This window comes from Drosophila subpulchrella, chromosome 2R (assembly GCF_014743375.2).
Source record: "Drosophila subpulchrella strain 33 F10 #4 breed RU33 chromosome 2R, RU_Dsub_v1.1 Primary Assembly, whole genome shotgun sequence".
Classification (NCBI taxonomy): domain Eukaryota; kingdom Metazoa; phylum Arthropoda; class Insecta; order Diptera; family Drosophilidae; genus Drosophila; species Drosophila subpulchrella.
The window spans coordinates 16,782,210-16,798,285 of record NC_050611.1 but is presented as its reverse complement, the minus strand read 5'-3'; the positions used below and the strand labels follow the sequence as shown (position 1 = coordinate 16,798,285).

The 16,076-nt window shown below is 44.1% G+C and overlaps 1 protein-coding gene across 4 annotated transcripts; it reads right to left on the bottom strand.

Annotated features, from left to right (window-relative positions):
- Positions 1–109: 109 nt before the first annotated feature.
- On the bottom strand, positions 110–15,569 carry LOC119549248 (ubiquitin carboxyl-terminal hydrolase 43). Of its 4 annotated transcripts, none has more exons than XM_037857150.1 (7): positions 14,551–15,569; positions 5,587–5,670; positions 4,009–4,245; positions 3,678–3,947; positions 1,778–3,596; positions 912–1,711; positions 110–847 (listed from the first exon to the last, which is right to left on the bottom strand). In XM_037857150.1, the coding sequence occupies exons 1-7, from the start codon at positions 15,139–15,141 to the stop codon at positions 797–799; spliced, it is 3,852 nt and encodes a 1,283-aa protein (XP_037713078.1). In that variant the 5' UTR covers positions 15,142–15,569; the 3' UTR covers positions 110–796. The 4 variants fall into 4 exon arrangements, with proteins under 4 accessions (XP_037713078.1, XP_037713080.1, XP_037713081.1 ...); XM_037857152.1 differs by having other exon boundaries at positions 14,563–15,569; XM_037857153.1 differs by lacking the exon at positions 5,587–5,670.
- Positions 15,570–16,076: the final 507 nt, after the last annotated feature.

Here is a 16,076-nt window from a genome sequence, read left to right as displayed (position 1 = left end):
AATCCATTATTCATAAAGTAATATATATATATATATATATGTTTGTATATAGATCCGCTTTATAATCGCCGTACAAAACGTAGCCCGACATCGAATCGAAAGAATCATATGCAGTTGTGCCAGAATTGTATGTGGGTGTGGAAAAGTTACAGGCAATAGATTAATATAGAATTCAAAGTAATCGTAATTAAAGAGAATACATGTTCTTAGAGCTAAAACTATGCGCATAGATTGTAGTCTGAAACTTGGTTTCGTGTACAAAAAGCTAAACTTAGGCATGCCAAGCACTTCATCGTTACATCAGGATCGATAGAGAACTATACAAGAGGGTAAACGGGTGAAATGGGTAACTAAATCAAATCAAATTGTACTTCATTGTTTGGCTAAATAAATATCGTTAATTGTTAGGTTAAAAAAAAACAATCAAATCAAATGTCAATTCGGTAAAATATACAGAAAACTAATCCTCGTCATTGGCTTCGAATCGCTATCGAATAAATAAACTAAGGCTTACGGATTCTATTCAAGTTTCGTCCAACTTTCAAACTTAATGCAATATTGCAACTATCGTATATATGAGTACGTATCTTAAAGTAAACAGAGTTGTATAACATCTTCATAATGCTTTTTGCTTATCGCTCGGTAGCTCCGGTTTAGAAATATCATATAAAGTAAACTTTAGGCTTATGGCTATAGTGCGTTTGTGTATGCTCTTGTTTCGGTATCGTTTTCATTTTCGGTTTCCATTCTCCATTTCTGTTTGTGTCTATGCTTCGTATGCATCGCATTATCGCTACTAATTCTTGGGCGAGACAGTGATGAGTTTGTGTGGCGTCACAGGGGATATCTGTAATATAAAATTTGGGAATTTAGTTCGAATTCTCTGAGAATCATTGGTAATTTTGACCTACCCATAGGGACCGGCCCATGTATGAATCGTCGTCATCTTCGATCAGTCCCGATGTATGATGGTGACCCTGCTGATCGATGAACAGTAGGGTGTCCTTGCTGCAAGTGTTTGCAGACTTGCGCAGCAGCGAAGAAAGAGTCTCCGTGTAATTTGAGCTGGTGGAGAACGAGTGGCGCAGGCTTAGACTGGCTGCAGCCGCCGCCTGCTGCTGTTGATGGTGCGAAGCATTCTCCACCGCCGACACGCTGCTCCTAGATCCATGCCAATTGTGATGGTTTTGCAGCACCTGCCGGGATAGCTGCAAGCTGGACGAGAGCTGGGGCGTGTTCCCGTTCCCATTGAACAAAGCCGGAGTGGCACTTAAGTGACCGTTGAACTTGCTCTGCAGAGTGGAAGCAGCCGTCACTGAAGTGCTCAGTGATCTCGGTGAGGAGCGTGACGAGAGTGAACTTTCAGAGGAGGAAGAGCTGGACGAAGCGTCGCTCACATGGCCGTTGGTCTTGGGCTCGGCCGCTGTTTCGCTGGCAAGTGGGACCTCAGAGAGTTCCTCTTCCTTCTTGGCGGGCTCCTCATTCTTCTCCTGGCCAAGGTCAATGCAATCCTCATCCATGGCAAATATGGGCGTGGCCTCCTCTACAGCTAGCTTCTCGGGTTCTTCCTTAGCTGCTGCAGTTGCCTCCGTCTTGCTGGTCTCACTTAAGCTAGTGTCCACATCGGCATCGGCATAGGCAAGTTCCTCAATGTTCAGCTCGGCTACAACTCCAGCCTTTTCCTGAACATTATCTGTGGGTTCTTCGGTAACTGAAAGAATTGCGTACAATGAGATTAACAAATGTCCTACAATGTTGTTCATCCAATTTGTCTTACCTTCCGCCCTCTCCTGGCAAATTTTCGGTATGTCCACCGGCTTGGATTGAGCCTTCTCAGCCATCGCTGCTGCTGGAGTTTCGGGAATCTCACTGGGGGCCTCCAGCTTGACCTGCTCCTTTCCAGAAGTCGAGGAGGCAGACGATGAAGAGGCTGGCGCAATGCGCGATACCCAGTGATCTCCGGAGTTCGAACTGGATCCGGAACACTCGCCGGCATCCACACTGCGTCGCTGGTAGAAGAGCATGTAGGCCTCGTTATTGATGATGTCCTGCTCGATGTCGTCCTCGGGCACCTTGCTCACACGCTGATCATCAAACTTATACCACTGCCGGTCGTAGGGATTCTTGCAGGCGGCCGTATAGTGACCAGTCTCCAGAGTATCTCCCTGGTGATAGCACACGGCGTACAGGTCGTATCGCGTGTCCTTTGGATCGCAGCGCGAGTTGAGCGTGGAGGAGCGCGAATCGTTGGAGCGAGCCTTCTTCCAGGGATTCGAACCCAGACCGAGTCCAAGTCCCAGTCCTGTTCCCATTCCCAGCGAGCTGCTGGCGCTCTCATGTACACCGCGTGCCAAATGGGGCGACATGTCGAAGGCTGTCAGCGGAAACTTGACCATTGTGGTCAGCTTGGCAGCCTGAGGCCCCTTGGACTGGTGCTGTCGGAAGCGCTTGAAGTGCACCACCAGGATGTCCGGCAGCGACCACAGGCCCAGCGTCTTCACGACGGGAAGGTATTGCTGGCAGTGTGGACAGCGCCAGGCGTCCTCGGCACTCAACGTCTCCGCCTTGGTGTAGTGCTCCAGGCACTGTTCCAGGGTCAGGGAAGCCGTGTCGCTCGGCTTGCTGGCACTCAGCCGCGCCACGCTCTCGTGCTCCACAACGGCCTCCTCCGTGTCCTGCTGCTTACTTATGAAGTGCGCCTCGGGCGAGCTCCACTCCAGCAGGAGCTTAATGTGCTGCGGTCCTGCCTCGGAGGAGAGCACGGATAGCGCCATGTCGATCATCTCGGTGAGCAGCGGGTGCTCCACTTGCTCCAAGTAGGTATCCGGATCGGCGGAGGGGTCTTGCAGCCGTATCCGGAACATCTCGTTTAGCGGCGTGGCATAGGAGAAAACCTCTGGCTTGAGCAGCGGCGCCATTTCGCGCAGCATGCGCTTCTGCAGATCCTGGTAGGAGCAGTCGCGCGGTGCCTTCATGCTGAAGGGGGCACCGAAACGGGAGATGTCCTTGCCATCCTTCGCCCGGTACACGTTGGCCACTAGGAGCAGCAGATCCGACTGCGCTTGAGCTGCAGCAGGAGCAGGAGCCACTGTTGTGGAAGCAGGCTTATCCGCCGTCTCTGGCGGGGCAGCAGCCTTCGGAACAGGAGTCGCCTCCGGCACCTCGATGCAGTAGATGGTCTCAATGCTAGCCAGCGTCTCTACGGGCTGAGTGTCGTAGAAGACGCGAGAGAATCCCTCGGCGTTCAAGTCCACCAGCACCATGCGCGATCCCTCGATGCCCGTGTCCGTTTGCAGCTGTTCGCGCAGGGCCACTATGGGCGATCCGGCTGGAACGCGGAGGCCCATGCGCACCTGGCGCGGCACCTGCTTCATGTAGACCACCGTGACGAAGATCGTCTGCTGGGTGAGCTGCGGCAGCTGCACAGAGATGCAGTGAAAGGGGTCGAAGGTGTTGGACTGCTTCTCGCAGCGCGGGCAGGTGAGCGAGGAGCGGAACTGGGCCTGGAACACGGCCTGGACGAAGCTGTTGTTGCACCGGATGTGGTTGGCCAGCGTCTCGGCGGCGATCACCTCGTCTGAGCGGCCGTACGAGTTCTGCGCGGGACAAGAAGGAGAAAGCGTTAGTCGCGTCGCCCCAGGAAGCGGTAGCCGCCTCGATATGGAGATTGCGCCCACCTTGAGGCTCTTGTAGCGTCGCTTGCTGGCCGTGTTCAGGTCCTCGTGCACCTTGTCCAGCAGCCAGAAGAGGAACTCCTGGGCGTCGTGCTGCGTGGAGCTGCGGAACTGCGTGCCATACCGATCCACCACTGCCTTGAAGCTGGTGCTGTGGTCGCTCTCGTTCCGGCAGGTCCACAGCGCCTTCAGCACGTTGGCCAGCTGCTCGGTGAGCTCGCCTTTGGTGCCGAACTTGCGCGAGTTGATCTTGTTGCGCCGCTTGAGGTCAGCCTATGGGAGGGAAGATTGAGGATTAGATGGAGTTAGCTAGATAGGTATAGATTATATTCACCTTATACTGATCCAGCACAAAGTACTCAGCCAGGATGTCCGTGTGGCTGAGGCACTGCAGCACGGCGTTCATGAAGCACGTGTTGCCATGGTTTTTCAGCCCCATGACGCCCGGAGTCTGGTCCGGCGGCCACTGATAACCTCCAATGGGAGGCACTCGCTCCCCGCTGCCTGGTCCTCCTGCTCCTCCACCGCCTGCTGAAGATCCCGGTGCCGCTGACTGGCCATGTTTGTTCGCCTGGGGAGGGAAAGGAAAAAAAAATATATAACAGAGAACTGTGTTAGTCGCCGGGGAGTACAAATTGCTGGCTGGTCAAGAAACCCGTTTCCAGATCACACTGGAGTGCAGTGGAGTGGTTGGATTGGGGGGCAATTGGCGCTGGCCGATTGGGTTTCAATTTCGTTGCCAATTAAAAATTGTTTAGCGCTGCGCGCAGACATCAATTTGCGATAAATGAAGAAATATTTAGAAAACAAGGCGAAAAAAGAAAGGCCTGTCAGGCTAAAACGAATAAGTAAATACACTTTAATAAAGCTAAATCAACACTTTTATTTAATTAATATATACTCTACAAATATTTAATGAACCAATTAGAAGTACATATTTAATCCAAGCTAAGGAGATGGGCAAACCAAGGCGATCCATGATTGAGCTCAATCGTCTGGAAAATTTCGGTGTTAATCACCGAAGAAATCGAAATTGCTTTAATAGGATGTGGAGGTGTGTCTGGTGGCTGAATCTCTGGAACTGAAAAACTTTCCATAAAACAAAATGAAAACCAAGAATTGGGGAAATCTTAAGCAAACCAAACAATAATAAAAGCTGATACAGTGGATCCCAAGTCTCTAGATGGATGATATCTATCATTTAATTAGGTGTTCACTCGAGGCTGTTCCCACTGCAATCTCATTTTTTTCTGTGTGCAACTGGAGCAGCACTTCTCAAAGGCCGAATACAAATTTACGATATTATAAACAAGCTCTGGAAACGCAACGAAAACAAATGGAATGAGTTTTGCCTGAGGTTGAGGCTGAGGCTCTTCCAATGTGGCATTTTCGATGTGGCCGAGTGCCTTTAACGGTTTTGGTTGCGTTCAGCAATGAAATTAGCCGGATTATGAAATTGGCAGCGCCTCTTGTGGGGCTGGGGGATGGGGGTAGTGCACTTGGAGGTCAATGCTAAGTGGGTTTATTTCCCGATTTCTCGATTTCCCGGGCAAAGGCAAGAGGCCAGTGACGAAAGCAGACAGGCGGACAAACAAATGAGTAAGATGAGTAACGTCATCGTTGTACGAAAATATCAAACAAAAGCCAGCGAATAATAGGGCTCAATAGAGACAACCAAAAAGCGAGCCAAAAGAAGCGCAAATCGAACACAAAAACCCGTTTTCTGAAAGCGAAAACCCACGCAAACCAAAGAAATCGGCGGCCAATGGTAAATTGGCCAAAAGGAAATAAATCTCTGTGTGTGGGTTGGTGGTCTAGGTAGGTGTTTTCGGTGTAGGGCTGGCTGGCTGGCTGGTGGTGATCATGACATTAGCTATAGGCTCTAGCCCACTGATTAGATATAGGTAGGTACCTCTTTTCTGCGCCAGCATCCGGTGTAGAATGGCACGATTTCAATGAAGGCGATGCGATTCGCTGGCGAGTGATGCTCCTCCGACTGGAAGATGTGGCATTTCCGGGGGAGAAACGGGAGGAGATTGGTTAGTTGGGTTGACAGTTAGCACAGATATATTCCGCCACATCATGCTGCAGGAGAGTTCCCCATACCCATTCCCATTCCCCATTACCAAGTTCCCAAGACGACATTAGCCGGGATTTCGTTGTCTCATTCGCTTAAGCTCACTGACACCATTGGCCTCCCCCCATCGTTGGCTTTGAATAATTGTTGCTTTTGTTGGCAAATTGACATTGAACTGACGTTGACTGCATCGAACAAATGCCATTTGTATTGTGTTCTGAAGGGTCGAAGGGAATTGGTTGGGGGAGTGACCACATTGAATGGCGGCCAAGTGGCTGCCCGAGTGCCCCGCCAGACAAAAGAAAGATGTTCGTTGCAAAGGGCACGAACCGGGGCCAACTTTAAGAGTCGGCACTCCTAGTTTAGACTTAGACTTTAAGACTTCACCCTGGTAAACCCCCGGCACTAAGCGGATTTTCTTAATAATTAGAGAGGCGCCGTGTGTTAAGCTGAAAAAAGGGTTCCGAGTTTAAGCAGCTTAGCTCATTAGACAAACCCAATTAAAATGGCCGACAGTGATGTAAACCGAGCCAAAGCCATCGCTTCAAACGAAGGGGTCCACAATTCAGCGGTTGAATAAATTGAGTGGAATGCCCAGATCTCTTCTATATATATATATATATACTTATATCCCATCATTCCGTGTGCTCTTCTTTTTTGCTGACCTAATCGCGGTGACCATTTCTCACGCAGCTGGAGACTTCGAGACATTGCTCATACGCCGCGTTCGCCCGGCTTCCATTTTTACATTTCTGGCTGCTGGTTAATTGAGCCAGAAAAGCGGAGGCATGCATAGAATAAAAGTAGCTGGCCACTGACCACTTGTCTCAATTTGCGCCGGCAATTTTATCATCATCATCGTCATTATTATTTATAAATTTAAGCAAATTTCTCTCGTTTTGTTTGCCAAGCAGTCGTCAAGTGGCCCCAAATGTTTTTCTTTATATATCAAGTGTCCTCCATTGTTTACATTCGCGTATTCCGCTTAACTTGATGTATCGAATTATTATGCCCGCGTCTCGAATTCTTGCTGGGTTTTTTGTTTGTCATATTTTTTTCTTTATTTTCAGGCAGCAAAAATTCCATTCCCGTCCGGCGGAGCAATGTGTGTTTATGCGGCCAGAGCTCTTCTGATAAGGCAGTAAGAGGAACCAGAGGGGTTATACCTCGCCAGATAACTTATAAATATTGCACTGCACTCGAGTATTTGCCTTTACGTAAGCCACCATAAGATCAACAACAACAACACAAGTCGCTCCAGATGCAGATATTATATCTGTTGTGCAGTTACGTTTGCGTTTTTATTAAATAATTGTAAATAATTGAAGATAATTGCTGCTGATGTGGCTGCCACGAGGCTGTTATTACCCACGAGATCTTGGCCAGAGCATGAATGAAATTGGCTTTTGGGGCTGGGCTATGTCCCAGAGAGCGGAGCGATCGTGGTTCTCCTACCGGTTGGACGGCATTTTATTAATGGAACGCGATCAGACTATTATTAGAGCCCTGTTGCCACCATATATCTCCCCGCCTTATCGCCACCCATTCGTCAAACGCCCAATCTACGAGTTTCAACGAAGTCGACCCGCAAACGATCACGTGACACCTGTGCGAATGTATAAATAATGTCTAATCATTGATTCAGGCATGCCGGGATTTACGAGCAGGTAAAACGTTCGCTGAGATTTCGGATCAGCCAGATAAGTTTTGAATTAGCGTTTGGCAAACATGGCTTTATGGGTTTATTGTCGGCGCCAGACGTTATTTCTATCCCCAGTAAACCAATTAGATCCCCTAGATATCTCCATATATATATATTATGCAAGTTGGTTGAGATTCCCGCACGCCCATTTCGGAAGGGGCGCGATTACGTGGAGGAGAACGCGAAGCTCTGTCAAGGTTGCGCCTTCATAAGGGGCTCTAATCAGGCCACCTTGCAAACACGCCGCTTATCAGATACGAGGGCCCCATATCTACATATACAGTTCGAGACATAAGTATAAGGCTTTCTGGATCTTGGGGGTCTTGAGTTGCGAATTTACCAACCAAAATAGCTAACCATATATCATTTATAGCCGAACCCTATCACTTGAGTTGTTAGCCACTTCATAACCGACATTATTCAATGGCACTTATACAGCTGTCTTAACCTCTTAATGATTAAATCGAATACGTAACTGAGCTATTTTAAAACTCAAGTGTTTCGATGAATCTAAAACGTATTGCTTATTGTATTATATCTGATATTTGGGTTTTTTTTTGACTTGCTTTAGCACCCATTTCTTATAGCACCGATCGCCACTGTCTGTTACGACAGCCCCTATGACTTCTGTCAACGCTAACTGATATCTGACGTTCGGTTTGGACCGAGACCGACTATTTTTTTTTGCCAGGCCCACGCGTATGTGGCTTTTTCGGGCAAGGGCAAATCGCTTGACAGCAGACGACCGGCGATAAATTTGCACTTTTCACTCGGACCTGCTGTCACATTCGTGTGGAATATAATACATAATGGAATATTACGGAGGGGAGGTCCCCCAATGGCACAGTGTGGACTACTTGATGACGGTTTTTTGGGCTCTTTGTGGGAGCTTACAGCCATATATCATGGTGGGGCCATCACCTGAGCGGTGCGTAATTACCACCGAATGACGTGGATAATTTCTAGCTGCCGTCTGGGAACTAAACAAACAGAGAAGTAACGGCCAATTAGACAGCCTAAGCACTGAAAACATACATAATTCCACCTTCCACGATGTATCCTCTCCATACAATGTTCGACGGCCTGCCCCATTGAAACCGAAATGTTAATTTTAAAATGATTGTTTATGAAAATAAACGTGCCGGACCATGGAAGTACGAAAATAAATGCAAAGGCTAAAAATTCTGAAAACATTTTTTCAATTAGTTTGATCTCAATTGATTTTACCTTGAAAGCGAATTCACTCAGAACGGCAAAAAAAGAAAGAGAGAGAGAGAGAGGGAGAGGGGGAGAAAGGGGCTGAGCGGGACGGAAAACGTGCGGAGCAACCCCAACAACAACTGTATCACTAGGAATCGCACTACGAGCACAAACAACAAACAACTATAGACAATAATTCGCACAGTTGTACAACAGCAAAAGTTACGTGTGAGCCACCGGGCGGAAATACGAAATGCGGAATACAAATACAAAGAGTACGACTACGCGAGAGGCCCCCAGAAATCGCCCGAAACCCCCTTCATATGGAATATACCCCGTTTGTGCACTTGAAATATCATAGAAAATCAGCAAACAGAGGCGGCGGCGTCGGCAAAAGGGGTCCCAAAAGGGGGTGGCCATGCTGGTTACGTACTAATCTCGCCATCAACAAGTGCACCAGCAACAACAACAACAACAATCTGAGACACGGTTTTGTGGGTGGCTAAACCTAAAGCTTACGGAAATAGACAAAACTGTTGCTGACACAGAGAGAAAAATGTGCAAGATCATCATGTCAATACCACAGTTGGTGATTCATATCATTCAATATTGAGTATATGGATTCTTTAAAAGCATGGTTACAGAATAATAAAATATGTATTTGTTATAGAACTATTTATTTCTGGTGCATAGGTTATTTTGGGATATATTTTTCATTGAGGTTTAGAGGATACTGTTTAAAAGTGCGATAGACCACAGAAAAACATACACCAGCCTCATGCTAAAAGATAAGTTTATGACTAGTGTTTATCGATATCGGATTAAAAATTAAAATACCGATTCTTTAAAAGCAGGGTTACAGAATAATAAAATATGTTTTCGTCATTGAACTATTTATTTGTGATGCATAAGATATTTTAGGATACATTTTTCATTGATGATTATAGGATACTGCTTAAAAGTGCGATAGACCACAGAGGAACATACACAATCATCATCCTAATAAACAAGTTTATGATATATTTCTATTGATATTAAGCGTTTAGAATATTTAATAGGATTGTTAGTGAATAATAGTTACTATATAATGGGACCAAAAACCACTAAATACAATAGAACTGTTTATTTCTGATGTCTGAGTTATTTTAGGATCTCTTTTTTTGAGATTTACTGGATACATTTAAAAAATGCAAATAAGTTATCATCAAAAAATAACATATTTTTATACTTATAAGTATATTTTGTTGTATTTTTTGGTTATTTCAGAATATTTCTCCTTGTGTATTTGCTTGCATGTGCGCATTCTAACTCACGTGTTGTTTTTGGCGGTGTTGTTGTTGCCTAGATCGTCACACAGAGTGTCACTTTTGACTTTTATACCATTCCTTGCAACCCCCTCCCCTAACCAACACACCCTCCCCCCTCCACCCATTGGCATTTGCAATTTTTGGCATGCAATCTTTAATAAGCCATATTATTGCTGGTGTTGTTGCTGCCATTTTCACAGTTTTCCCAGTTTTCTCGCAGTTCTCGCAGTGCGATTTCGTTTTTCTTTTCGCATTTCGCTTTTCCGCTTTTTGCGCTGATGTTTTTGTTTTTCTGCAGCTATTCAAACTCAGCTTCTGAATAAAATCAATGCGAAATGCGAAATGCAAAGTGCGGGAATAGGCGAGATACGATGCCAAGTGCCAGCGGCATGAATCATAAATCAAAGCAATTGTTTACAATGAGGTAAGCGCACAACAACAACTCACCAACAATGGTCAATTGCCACATAATGTCATTAAGAAAATACCCAGAAAACAACAGCAGTAATAAGTACTTGTTGCTCAGAGCTAACCGAATGTTTTGCCTTTTTTTTCGTGGCTTTTGTTTGGTGAAAGGTGTCAGAAGACAAAAGGTAAATGGAAAAATATATATTCGTCTACAGCTGCAACGTGCCCCAAAGTCTGTAACCCAAAAACGGTACAGTTAAAGCTTGCCGCATGGAAATCACTTGAGCTTTCCCTCGGCGGTAGTATAGTAACTAGTATAGTAGCTTCCTATCACATGCGGCTTAAATGGCACAAACTACTTGCATATAGATACTGCAGTTTTCATTGAGCTTTACGTGCTCCGAGAACCCCCCCATTGAAACCCTCTTCCCAAACACCCACACTTTACTACTCATTGCCGCCTCGCTTTGAATGAAATTAAGTCTGTTTTCGTATGCGGTTATCGTTCTGGAATTCCGAGCGCTAAAAAGGTCAGCTGCACTACTGCCATAAGGTCTTGCCCTCTACAATTAATCAAAATTTTACGACAAACAACAATCATGGAGATACAGTATAGCATCTATACATTCATCGTGATAAATTATAAGAGTTAAGGAGTCTTAGAGTCTTTCAGTTATAATATTTGTTAGAAACAAATTGGGTTTGTAATTTTAACTAGTTCTGTAATATAAATGATATGATACCTAAATAGGTCTTGCCCTCTACAATTAATCAAAATTTTACGATAAACAACAATCATGGAGATACAGTATAGCCTCTATACATTGATCTTGATCATTAAAAAGAGTTAAGGAGTCTTGGAGTCTCCCAATTATATTATTTGTTACAAACAAACTGGGCTTGTAATTTTAACTAGTTCTGTAATAAGTATTCTTTATGATATAATAATAAACTTATGGAATTTTGTGATGTATATGATATGATACCTAAATAGGTCCTGCCCTCTACAATTAATCAAAATTGTACGACAGACAAGAATCAGATACAGTAGCCTCTGTACATTGATCCTGATCATTAAAAAGAGTTAAGGAGTCTTAGAGTCTCCCAATAATAATATTTGTTACAAAAAAACTGGGCTTATAATTCTAACTAGTTCTGTAATATGTATTCTTTATATCATAATGATTATAAATGATATGATACCTATATAGGTCTTGCCCTCTACAATTAATCAAAATTTTACGACGAACAACAATTATGGAGATACAGTATAGGCTCTATACATTGACCCTGATCATTAAAAAGAGTTAAGGAGTCTAAGAGTCTCCCAATTATAATATTTTTTACAAACAAATTGGGTATGTAATTTTTACTAGATCTGTAATACGTATTCCTTATGATATCATAATAAAATTATGGGATATTGGGCTATATCTGATATGATACCTAAATACAACGGTGTCATTTAGACAATACTCTTAAATTTTTTTTAGCGTTTTTAAAGTCAAAACCAAAGTAGCCTACGAATTCTCTTAGTGAAAGAAAATGCTGTAGTATGCTTTGAAATATTTTTGATGCTGACATTTATATGTCATTTATTGTATTACTTGAAGCGTCAAGTGCCGGAAAGTTCGAGACACTGGAGCTGTACTGTTTATAAATTGATACGCACTCGCTGGGCGCCCAATGTAAGTATTTATTATTAGATCAAATTCAATTCCAGCAGTTGCACGAGTGGCTCGAGGCTATCGCTTTCTGGAGGGGATGGGCCGAATACGAATGCTACGGGGTGTGTCATTGCGCCCTGCACTTGTCTTCGGCTCCTCAGCTGTCGCTTTCCCCACTTTGTTGTTGTGCTGTCTTCTCTGACAAAAGCGTGGCACACATTTGTGGACTTGTGCCTCCTTGTCGGGAGTTGTGTTTTCCCCCTGCTCCGATCCCAACCCCGGAGCTAACGATCCCCGGCTCACCCGTCAGTCCATCATTAACCGCTGTCTCGCTCCAGCAGCACACGACCTGAAAAACTCTTGTTTTTCTGTGTTTGCTTGTTTGTTTATTATAACGCGAACGGAGCAACAAATGTTGGCAACAATTTACACAAAAATTGTTTGAACAATTGCTGTCTGCGAAACAAAAGGCGCCCACCTACACCTAGTTACAGACCCCCCAATACCTCCTCCACATCCACTCAAAGGCACAACAAAAATTATGATAATAATGAGACAGCAATTGTTTAAAAATAAAATTAATTTCCATGCGCCGTCCTCGCGTATGGTAATCGTAAATTGCCGCCGAAGAGCGTAGAACATTTGAGATATACTTCAAAAAAGCGGAATCCAATGTATTTATAGTTGTGTAAACAAAGGCTTTTTATCCGCCAGAATGGAATGTGTGAACAAAGACTGCGGCTGCCGTATAGATTACCATACCGAAACTCCCTGGAGGAGAAGAGGGCCATCCAAAGTCCCAATAAGCCGCTTTTCGGACTGATATTATACACAGTGTACAATACCTTATCATCGGTCACGCAAAATGTGACTCAGCAGGGGGAGCAAAACAAAAAGGCCTCGATAGTTGGAACACTGGAACGTGTGGCAAAGGGCGTTTGGCCCTGTGGGTGGTGACTCCACCTCTATGAGGCACAAAAGACCCAGTTCCAGATGAAGATGCAGATGCAGATGTGCCATGTGTCCGGCGAAGACAAAGAGCAAAGAGCAGCCGCAGACACGAGCAAAACAAAGCAGCCGATAACGCTCTAAACGATGCCATTATATACGGCTCCTGATAAGGGGTACTATTCAGTGTTATATGGGGTATACGAAATACGGAATGCAGCGAGGAACGGAGCTAGAAGATGCACACTCTAAGCAGCGCGCAAACAAAGAAAATAAAGAGAGGTATACTAGAATATGTACTTGCCCATATAGGCCACGTTTATGCGCACTCATTAATTGCAAATAAACAGTTCGTGTTACATTTTCCTATTTACAAGTAATTTAGACACAATGGCTATTGCCTTGTTTAACCGAAGTACACACCCTGAAAAGTAATCTTTCTGATATAGGGGCCTTGAAATGGGTAAACACATTTCTGAAAGAGTTACAGACTGTTATTGTCAGAATATTGATGGGTATTTTCCTAAGCTTGTTATTATGTTTTCTAATTATTATTTCCTTATAAGATGAAGTTAATTTGTGAATAACATTAGGAGTGCTGAATAATAACTGTTGATGTCTATATCCATTCAAGTTGCTAAACTGACAATAATGTGTTCCATTAACACCTTGGATTCTGGATTGATTTAATATATTAAGTTGTTTCCTGTATTTCGGTGAGCAAAACTTTGACTCATAATGGGGGATATTTTCATTAGTTGATAGTTACTAGAATAACACAAAAAGATGTTGCTCTTTAAAGTGTTTGACGCATTACATGCTGACTAAATTACAAAACAAGAGTTCTGAATACTACATTTAATTAATCATTTTAAGGAATTTTCATTAATGAATTACGTACTTAAATTACGTAAATTAAATTATTATTCATTACATCCCTTTATAATTTCGCTTTAATAGGCTTTTATATGCTAATTGTCAATCTTGAAAATTGGTTACCATAAAAAGGCATTTCAAAATGATTGCTAATTAAGATGATTTCCCCATTACATGTTTATAGATGCCCTGCTTAATCAAGCACTTAGTTCTCGTGTAAATTTATGAAGATATATATAATACTTGCATATCCTAGATCCTTTTCCCTTGCAAATTACAAAAATAAATAGTATTATATGATTTTTTTAAAAATACTTTTATAGATCTGGACCTTTTAGGTGGTATAATCCTAGAATATTTGTGATCCTTTTTCCTTACAAATTACAAAAATGATTTTTTATATACTTCTATAGATCTGGAATAGAAAAACTGACTGACCTTTTTAAACTGGCATTTTTAAAGCATACCCGATCTATTACAATTCATATAGATACATATAATCCTAGCATATTTTAGATCCTTTTTCCTTAAAAATTACAAAAATTGAACATTTTTATAGATCTGGAAAAACTGACTGACCTTTATGGTGATGAGAAATTCTTTAAATATAACCGATCTATAAGAATTCTTTTCTATATCTTTCTAGATATCAAGTTTATTATTCAAGATGTATCTAGATCTAGGGGCTTACCACGACATTTACCGTTGAGCTAAGGTGCTGGGCGATCCGGTTGAGAAACTTCCTGAAGGACGAACGGCGTAGGGCACGTGTCCTCTTGTTGTTGTTGTTGTTGCTACTGTTGTTGTTGTTGTTGCTTCCATTGCTGGCGGTGGTGTTGTTGTTGGCCATGTTGTTGTTGTTGCTGGGGGTGGTGGGGGCAAGGGGGGCCTCGTAGCTGCTGAGCGAGACAATGCTGCCGCTCCTGCCACGCCCACCGCCCACGCAGGACGAGATGGCCGTGTGGCTGCCACGTCGCTCTCTTCCTGCTCCTCCCCCTGCACCGCCTCCCCCCTCGTTATCCCTGCCGCTTCCGTTATCCTTTTCCGTAGTGCCCGAGGACGACGACGTAACGGCCGCTGCCGTTTTGAATTTACGCGACCAACGGAAGGGATTGCGTGGCATGGAGAAGGCGCGGCGAATCTTTTTGGCGGCATTCGTCGTGGTTGCTGTTGTTGTTGTAGCAGCTCCTGCTGCTGCCGTCGTTGTTGTTGTTGCTGCTGTTGAGTGGGTGGTGGCGGCGTCGCCCTCGCTCTGCTCTCTTCGCTCCTTTGTTGTGCCCATGTTGGTCGCGCTCGCTCTCTCGCTCGCACACTCTCGAACTCGCACACAGATTTCGGTCACATATATTCTTATTTACGTATGAATTGCACGGGCGTAGGACGTACTGTACTACTTAACTTAACTAACTAACGCGAATTGACCTTTTAGCAGTGATTTCCGCGGCCTCGTTAATGCTCTTTTTTCCCCGATTTTCGTTCCGCTGTTTTTTTCGCCTCTTTTCTTTTCTTGTGTGTCTGCCCCCCGCCTCTCTTTTTGCACTGTGCTGTGCTCGCTGCCCCTTTCCGCGGCTTCTTCTTGACTGCTGACCCACTCCGCGGATTTCGGTTCCGCCTTTCGTATGCAAATACTTTCACTTTTTCGGCGGCGGCGTTGCAGCAAAAGAGCTGATGGTCGCGCGATCGAAGTTTTTTTTATTTTGGGTCCGCGATTCAGAGTGACCGCGGAAGTATCAACAGAATTTACCATCCGGCTCACAGAAAGATTTTTGTTAATATTCCAAGCGGTCACACTGAAAACAAATACTAACAGGGCCCGTGGCGTATGCGCAATTTCTGACCCGTGCTACAGCGAGCTGTGTAGACAGCGTTTCTGATGTGCCATGTTACAACTTCATAAATAAACAAAATTGGAAAAAAATTAAACCATCCACTCAAAGAAATTAATTTTTTAATTTTAAAAAATTTCAAAACGAAATATTACAAATGGTCACGCTAAAAAAAATTATATTTGCGGTCACCCTAAACATCGGTAGGCGGTATTAGATCGGCAAGCATTGTTATCGATAAATTATTGACCGAAACCAATGTGACTGCGCAACAATCCTTGAAATATATCGTCCGGCCACATACTAGTTGCTTTTAATTTTTAATTTTATACAGAAATTGGTACGTGTAACATTCTCTTTTGACCTGTTTGTGCATTATGGCAGCCAACAT